The sequence below is a fragment of the Stegastes partitus genome, unplaced genomic scaffold (genome assembly GCF_000690725.1).
Source record: "Stegastes partitus isolate 25-593 unplaced genomic scaffold, Stegastes_partitus-1.0.2 Scaffold435, whole genome shotgun sequence".
In the NCBI taxonomy this organism is placed as follows: domain Eukaryota; kingdom Metazoa; phylum Chordata; class Actinopteri; family Pomacentridae; genus Stegastes; species Stegastes partitus.
Window position 1 is genome coordinate 299,747 of NW_007578166.1, and position 9,070 is coordinate 308,816.

The following is a 9,070-nucleotide window of genomic DNA, read 5'->3' on the forward strand; positions in this document are numbered from 1 at the left end:
GGGAGTCAGCAGATTGAACAGAGTTTGGTAACTCGTTCCACCCAGTGGCGATTCTAGGTTTTATTTTTAGGGGGCACCCAAAATATAAGCTATATTGTGGGGGGCACCCAATTACTGCGGTATTCATAGCTGTAGCCTATAGCAATTTCTCGAGAAGTGTTTACTTGTACTCACATTGTATGACTAAATATAGACTAACAAAATAAACACAATATGGAAAAGGTTTCTGGTCAGAACGTACTTGTACAATATGGAATGGACAATAGTTGCTTCTTTCAAAAGCAACTCATGACACTCAAACTGATTCACAGTGAAGACTCATGTTAGTAACAGCCTGATGGCTCAAGGTACACTGAAATGATACATACATGTAAATACACACATAAACACAATGCTCTCCTCTTTTATATTAACGATGTTGTTCTTAATTTGCTTTGAGGAATGTCCGTCTGTCCTGCTCTGCGTCTTGCCTGGTGCTGATGATGGACTACAGCTGCTGGACTGGTCCTGCTTTGGATGCCCGTCGTCAGAACTGTCCCCCTGAACCTGTCTGGTTCACTGGTCTGACCCTGACATGGCTTCTTCTTAACACTAGAGGGGGCCAATCAGATTCCAGCAGGGACCATGGCTTTTGTTGGTCGAGCATCGTGAGCAGGAGGGAGTGTAGACCCAAAGGAGAGAGTTCAGGTAGGAGGGAGCTGATCTCATTGTTAGTTTTGTAGGCAAGTCAGTTTTGAATTTGATGCGGGCAGCAACTGGAAGCCAGTGATCTGGGTAGCCATTTGACGTCTACTGGCTCCTCAGTATTCAATCCCTATGTTGGGGATTCGTTCCTCCAAAATCTGTTGCAGGTACGGATTTCCCTTTGCTTCTTCCTCAATTCTCTCCAACTGCTTCCTATTACTGCTCTCCCTCAGTTTATACATAAAGTCTCTAAATATGGTCAGCAGAGGTTGTGCAAACTCAATCACACTTTGATTAGGCTTTATAAAGTCATAGAAATAGCCACCAGAGTGCAAACCGAAAACTCGGCCATGCCCATCAAACACCGGGGAGCCAGAAGCACCATGAAACATGAAAGTGTTGTAGGTCACACAGGCATTTGGACACTTTTTGATCTCTTGGTTGATTGAGCAGAGAGTCAAAATATAATCACTGTACCCTTCTAAATTTTGGTTAACTGACTCCTCTCGCTTTTCTTTCGGGATGATGCATGTAGGATCCAGTTTTTTCACTCCTCCGTTTGGGTGACCAATAAGACAGGCTTCACCATCCCCAGGTGATGGACCAAAGTTACTGAGAAGCCCTGGTGGGACTTCAGTTTCCTCTGTTGTTTGGTTGGAGCTATGTTTCTCAATGTCGAGCTCAAGTATGGCATAATCTAGAGCATCATTGCCATCCCACACATTAGCTTTCAACTCTTTCTTTGATTCACAGTTAGTTTTTTCATAGTTAAACACAACCGTAATCTTCACATCATCTTTCCATCTATCTCTTTTCAAGCCAGCACACACTTTAAACAAGTGGGCATTTGTCAAGACGAAGTTATCATACAGGACAAAGCCTGTGCCCTCATTCTCGGCACCAAACACATTTATTTTTACCAAACAAACAGACTCCCCCATTTCTATCAGCATCTTGAGTCTGTCAATTTCACTGAAAGACTGTTGGACCTTTCCAAAGTCCTCCTTCCTCAGCTCCAGCATTGTAGCAAAAGAATCACTCGTCACCCATTCTTCCAGATGTTTAAACCACTCAGAAACCTCACCGTTGAATGTGCTTTCCATTGGTCTTCTTACACTGATTTCACTCTGCTGTGCACGATGTAACACAGACTCAGCGTTTTGTTGTGATTTTTCTGACGCACTTGGCTGTTTCTGCTGTACCTGTTGCTTACTGTTGGCCTGTCGATTTGCACGACTGGGGGTTTGATATAGACATATCTTGAATTTTTTGCCATCGAGATCGTCGATGTTTTGTGTGCACAACGTGCGTTTCTTTGAATCCTCAATTTTGGACAGTTCAAAGTCTTGGAGATCAAGGAAGCGACCATCTTCTTTTAGAGCCTCCTTCACAGTGATCCCTTTCTTTGCATAGACACAGAGATAACTGAAATGTTTCACCGTATTGCTTTTGAAAAGTTTTCTTGTTTTGGCAAATTGTCCTCCGTCTTTAGAAATGCAAAAGACAGAATATTTGTCTCTTGATAGTACTTTGTCATGATCTCGGGCCTCTTCGACCTCTTCTGGTTTACAGTGTATGATCAGGCAGGCATCCTTCACGATACAAGAACAAGGAAAATGTGTTGCAACAATGACTTCATCCATCTGAATAATGAGATTGTTATTTGTACAGTTCTTCTTCTTCATCATCATCATCATAAATGGTGTGTTTAGTTCTGATGTTATTGCCTCCAGCACTGTGCAAGCTTGATTGCAGTAAACGGTGTATTCCACATTGTCATTTGGGAATTTCACTCTGAACTGATGGGAGTGATGACCCTCCTGTAAATCAGATTGAGAAAAATAAAGTTACTTGACCACCTTGACGCATAGACACAGACACACACTCAAAACACAGCTTGTATATCAGAGTGTACTAACCTTTGAATCAACATCCTCCTTCTCTTTCGCCCCGTCCTCCTCCTCCATTTTGACCTGTTTACTTGCAGCCATCTCTAAACCGAGAAGATTTTCAGAAAGTTTCATGTAAATTTTTGCTTCTGTCAGCACAATCTAACAAAGTTTTGATCATATTTTGCATACTTTGTTTATAAAAGTAGGAAAAAAATCTGTTTTTGCTGACATTTTTGGAAAGTTTGTTATTGAGGTCATAAGCGGTGCTTAAAAGTGAACCACTGTCCCAGAAGCTTTACATCACCATCACTTAGGCCAGTCAGATCATTTGTCCATACACACACCTCAGAAGAAAAGCTCAGACCACCATAAGAACTTTTTTAAAAAAAAAAGTCCTAAATGAGCTTTGAAAGGATTAGCTACACACTGCTAAGCACCAGTTTTGAGAACCTGGAGCCAGTGCTTAGGTGGTGGAAACACAAAGAACTTGTGCTAAGTCAGGCTCTGGCTCCAAACGAGCACTAAAACCAGGGGGCATTAAGGACAACGACACCAACTGGATGGGTCAGGTCATCACCAACTACAACACCAGCAACCCCATGACTCCTAATGGTGGCGTCTTACTGGCAGGGGAACTCTGTTTCTTTGACTGCTTTGATGAGAAACCAGCAGTCACAGGCAAATACCTCCACCAGCCTCAGACGGCCACAGACTTAACAGTACAGAAGGTGGGGCTGAGTTCAGAGCAGTGCATCTGAAGACAGCTGCCAGCCCTGATGGTGTGACAGGAAAGGGACTAAATGAACATGCAGATCAGCTTTCTATGGTCTTCACTAAAATCGTCAACCCACCCTGCCTGAAGTAGTTTGAATTATCCCACTGCCAAAAAGGTCAGCAGAATTAACAACTACTGTGTGGTAGGCCTCAAACCGGTCACTATGAAACGTTTTGAGCGGTTGGGCCTACAGCACATCAAAGCTACCTTTGACCCATAGCTGTCTGCCTACAGAGCCAGACTGGTCATCAAATTGAGTGACCTTGGACGGTTACAGCCCAAATGCCACTGGAACAAGGAGTTTCAAACAAACCACACCCAGATAGTCTGAATAGGTAACAAGCTCTCGTCCACCGTTACATTCAGCACAGGGCTGCATGCTGAGCCCCATCCCCTACTCTCATCCTACCCTCTGTTTGTATTTTATTCCCATTTTGGGGACATTTCTAGGCAACCATCTTGTACTGCTGGCCAATAAAAGCACCCATTGTGAGAGGATCAGAATTTCTATAATTATGGCCTTATCCTCGGCTATCTGTCTGTCGTCTGTTTTAAAGATGAGCTCAACAAAAGTAGAGCAGAGGCTGTACATTCTTTTTCAATTACTTAAAAAAAACAACAACAACCTCTTATTATAGTTGCTTTGTTCTCACTAATGCATTTTTTTTCTTTCTGCTGCTGCTCTGCTCACATCATGGCTCCTGTGTGTTCAAATGGGAGGATTAATGACATTTTCTCCTGCCTGAAGGTCATGCAGCTTCTTTGCAACATGATAAGAGAGCTGTTTGCCTTTTGTTTCCTCTGATGCATCCAAACAATTCAAAATATTTTCTCACAGGTCTCCACACAGTTCTGGATTAATTTCCCTAAGTGCTTAAAAAATACAATAGAAGTGAATGAAAATAAAACACTACATTTACAAAATATATAAATCTAAGAAACAGAAAAAAACTGTCTCTCTAAATACAACTTTGTTTCATAAGTAAGATGAAACTTCACAAACACAAATCAGAAGTGGTGTATTGTCTCAGCCTTTGTGCACAATCCTGGCAGTTTTTCTAAATTCTAATAAGTTTTTACCTGGTAGTTGTGCAGGTTCTTGTGAAGTTCAGGGTCGGTTAGTGCAGTCGGACAAAAATCAAACTCAGGTCCTCTTTCCAGTCCCGAGAAAACTCTTTGATTCAGGCGAGATTAATCCTCTGACGCAACGTGTCCACGGGCGCGGTTTTTCACGCGAGCTTCACCTCGTCGCTTCGCTTCCGTGTACCTGCTGACTTCTGATTGGCTCATTTATGGCTGCCGGTTTGTTAGCAGAACTTAGGCAGCAGAACTGCACGTGGCTCCAGTCTCGTATGCCCCCGTTGCTGCCGGGCTTTTGTTTCTTCGCAGTTGTCAATGAGACCGAGTTTACGCATGGTAGCTGCACGCTGTGCTTGCGGGGAGCTACGGAGGAATCTCTCGCTCTCCTCCTCCTCTCCTCCTCCTCTCCTCCTCTCCTCCAGTGACCGACAAGACCGCACTTCAATGAGCGCACGTTTGGAGGACCTCCGCCCATCCATTCTGATTTATGAATCACTGCCCGCTTTGAGTGTGAGCTTTGTATTTTAATTGTGTGCACAGCGAGGTTTCACTCTTTATACATTAAATCCTTTTTTGTTATTTCATCCTGTTTTGCCTCATGGTGTTGTTTTTTTTTTCTTATAATATTCTAATATTCAGTTCGTATAGATTATGAATTATGTTTAGTTTCGTAACTGCTCTGTTTATCTGCGACTGTTCCTTTTGTAAGATAGTTTTTTGAATTAATTTAAGTGTTTTGTGTTGGGACTTATTTTTCTTGTACATCTGATTTGGTTAATTTGAAGTTAAACTGTTGCTCCTCACAGCATTTATATATGTTTATTTTAAACTTATTTTGTTTGTAAATAGGTGGCTGCTTGTCATCCATAGTTAGTTTTAAGATTGTTGTTGGGTTTTTTTTTTCTCCTCCTTTCCTTCATTGCCTACACTACCGGTCAAAAGTTTTAGAACACCCCAATTTTTCTTTTTTCTTTTTTTTTATAAAATAGAAATTCAAGCAGTTCAAATCCAATGAATAGCTTGAGATGGTACACAGGTATGTGGTGTACTGCCAGAGGTTTGAAATTAAAAAAAAAAAAGGAAAGGTTGCCCAAAACTGAAAAATAATGTACGTTTCAGAATTATACAAAAAAGCCTTTTAAGAAATGGGTTAACAACTTAAAGTTGTTCTGCAGCAATGGACGTTGATCAGGCCTTGAAAGTTGTTCCTACCAATTCCTATAGGTGTCCCAAATATTCTTGATGACTTACACCCCCCTCTGTCTGCATAAAAGTAGTGCTGGAACACACTGTGGTACCAAACCCACATGAGCATTATTTGAACAGTATTGTACTGCAGAACACGCCCGCCAATAGGGGGGGACAAACGGGTCTGTTGTCCCAGTCCCAGAGTGGGGTGGGGGGCCCAGAACTGGACCCTCATTGAATTATGGATTTTTTTCCCCAAAGAAGCGCTATTCATGGAAAGAAACAGTGCAATATTTGAGTTAGAAATTTTAATTTGTTTTCGTCTGAACTGTCCTTAATATCTTTGGAATTGCCCTCCACCCCCACCTCCAACATAAAATGGTTTGGCCCCTGATCAACATTTGATGTCCTTTTAGTGGAAGTTCGGATTTTGCACTTCAGCACCAAAATGTCCGCTCAGCACAAGTCTGGTGCTCAGAAAAGGAAAAAGAAGAGAAAAAGAGAGGAAGAAAATAGAGGCCTTAGAGATTTGCTTAAAAAAATACTTTAAAAAAGGTGGTGACAACGAAGCTGGAACTAGTAAAGTCAAGGCCCAGGGAAGGCTGTCAGCTGGCCTGCTTCAGAAAGTAGTGCGTTGCTATAAAAATGACTAGGAAAAGGCAATTAACAATGGAAGAGAGACAGACCATCATAACTCTCAAAAATGTAGGTCTTTCATACAGAGAAATTGCAAAGAAAGTCCAGGTGTGAGCGAGTAAACTTTCCTTCGCCATAAAGAGGCACTCAGAAACTGGGAGACACTCTGACAGGAGGAGGTCTGGCAGACCCAAAGCCACAACAGAATCAGAAGACAAGTTTCTGAGAGTTCACAGCTTGCGTGATAGGTGGCTAACAGGACGACAGCTTCAAGCACAGATAACAGTGGTCGTAGTAAGCAAGTCTCAGTTTCAACTGTGAAGAGAAGACTTTGAGCTGCAGGTTTGACAGGACGGCTTGCAGCAAGAAATCCACTGCTGAGACATCAGAATAAGAAAAAGAGGCTTGTCTGAGCCAGAAGGTATTATGGACTGATGAATCAAAATTTAAAATCTTCGATTCATCACGCAGGATTTTTGTAAGCTGTTGAGTGAGCGAAAGGAGGGTTCCTCAGTGTGTAACAGTCAAACATGGAGGAGGAGGCGTGATGGTCTGGGGCTGTTTCGTTGGATCCAGGACTGACTTCCTTTAATACAGAAAGTTTTGGTATGTGATTTAAATCGGCATGTAGCTCCTGCTGCTGTACATCTCTAAGGGGTGCTGTTGAGTTGCATGGTCAATGAGAGGTCAGAGGTCAAATGTATTTAGAACTGACTCATTTCATAATCATGATCATCATGCATTAGTATTTCTACTCTGTTTTTACTTTTACTCAAGTACAAGATCTAAATACTTCTTCCAGCTTTTCTGCCTAAATGTTGGAGAGGATTTATATATGTATACAGTATTTAACTGTAATTCTTGTCAACATTATAGTATATACACATGATTTTTTCCATGCGTCACTGAGAGTCCTGAGAGAAACTGTTAGAATAATTCTGTTATGCTCCAGTGATCTTTGTGAAAAGTATGAGAATGGTGTAAATGTCCATTGCCTCTATTTCACTTTGTTACTGTGAGACACCTAAGCTAATCACACCCATTTGCTGGAGGTTGTCTTCTGTTTTCTGTTCACTGTCTGTATATAAGAACCAATGTCAGTCACTTGTTCGGACTCTGCACTGTACATGTTGGCTCCTTGCTGCAAGTAAAACATTGCTTTGACTTAAGAGACGACTCTGTGTATTGATTTGGAGCAGTTAGGACTCCACTGAAGAATTTTCCTAACAGAAACCATCAGTCCTTCAGATCACACCAACTGATAGTACACACAGATGCTTTTCTGTCGACATTTTCATCTGTTATTCAACAATCGCTTTGAGTTTTTCATTATCAAGAACTACGTCAGGCAAGCTGAGAGCAGCAAAATAAGTAATTATGATTGCAATCGAACCTCGAAATTATGTTGTTCAGAAAAGTATTGAACATTTTTGTCGGACCCACTGCTCCTGCCCCTGCTGCTGTCTAGTGGCAGCCCTGTTTTTCTTTCTCTCTACCAGGGTGTGGTTGTGGCTGAGGGCTGATTGCAGGAGTGGAGACAGCTGTGTGGGAAGTTCTCTCTTTTATTGTTTTAATTTATCTCTTTAATTTCTTATACAGAGAGCTAAGTTCTTGTTTGTGTGTACAAACCTGGCCAAAAAAGTTGATTTTGAATCTTATCTATCTCTCTATCTATCTCTATGGCCCCTTGTGAGGATGCAGCTTGAACTCCTTCAGAAAGGCAAAATTGCTGTAAAGTTGGAGGATGAAGAGGTAAAATTGACGCAAATGGCTTTGACACTTTGTGAGGACACGATTTTAACTCCTCTCAAAGATTTGACTGCAGTGGTGGAGGATGAGGAGGAGACACCACACGTCCAGCTTGGTTAGCAACATTTCTGAAGTTCTCACAGTTTACTTGTGTTTGTAGTTTGGAACAAACTTGCATAATGGGTCGCTGTTCTTTTCAGAAATCGTAGGAGAGAACAGGAAGAAGCAGAAGAAGGGCTAGCTCAGGAGGTTGTTCAGGCCGATCGGCTAAGTGTTTTGCTTTTGTTACAACAGTGACACTTTGCCATGAAGCTTGTGGTGTACATGAGCAGCTCTCATCTGTTTTCTGTTCAAAAGCGTAACAGTCATCCATCCATCCATTGATTNCAGTGACACTTTGCCATGAAGCTTGTGGTGTACATGAGCAGCTCTCATCTGTTTTCTGTTCAAAAGCATAACAGTCATCCATCCATCCATTGATTATTTATACACCGCTTAATCCTCACTAGGGTCATGGGGGGCTGGAGTCTATCCCAGCTGACTTAGGGTGAAGGCAGGGGGCACCCTGGACAGGTCACCAGTCTATCACAGGGCTACACTTAGAGACAGACAACCAAGCACACTCACATTCACACCTACAGACAATTTAGAATCACCAATTAACCTCAACATGTTTTTGGACCGTGTGGGAGGAAGCCGGAGAACCTGGAGAGAACCCACGCTGCACGGGGAGAACATGCAAACTCCACGCAGAAAGATCCCGGTGTCCTCACCGGGAATCTTCTAGCTGTGAGGCAACAGTGCTAACCACCGAGCCACCTTGCAGCTCCATAACAGTCATGCACAGGAATTTTTGATATTAGATTCAATTAGATATCACTGTTATTAAAAAAAGAAAAAAAAAAGACTACACAGAATCTCCACCATGTCAAGACTTACCAAAAAACTGAGGTGAATGGAGACGATTTCCTCCCTTAACAGGGCAGAGACAGACCTCTAGTGGTGTAACACTCACACAGCAGCTTCATTTGGTGAAACCTGAGAAGACCAGTGAGGCCTGCAATAC

General features: G+C 42.2%; 1 protein-coding gene across 1 annotated transcript; it reads right to left on the bottom strand.

Moving 5' to 3' along the window:
* On the bottom strand, positions 1-4,700 carry LOC103360410 (protein FAM111A-like). Its single transcript, XM_008286145.1, has 3 exons — positions 4,432-4,700; positions 2,604-2,677; positions 1-2,504 (listed from the first exon to the last, which is right to left on the bottom strand). Exons 2-3 carry the CDS (start codon positions 2,673-2,675, stop codon positions 801-803), a joined length of 1,776 nt encoding a protein of 591 aa, XP_008284367.1. The 5' UTR covers positions 2,676-2,677; positions 4,432-4,700; the 3' UTR covers positions 1-800.
* Between the last annotated feature and the right edge of the window lie 4,370 nt (positions 4,701-9,070).

Bases quoted from the DNA above. Each gene is read 5' to 3' on its own strand.
- LOC103360410 (XM_008286145.1), bottom strand. From the start codon at position 2,675: ATGGCTGCAAGTAAACAGGTCAAAATGGAGGAGGAGGACGGGGCGAAA. The intron at 2,505-2,603 runs GTTAGTACACTC...TCTGATTTACAG, and splicing joins AGGAGGATGTTGATTCAAAG to GAGGGTCATCACTCCCATCA.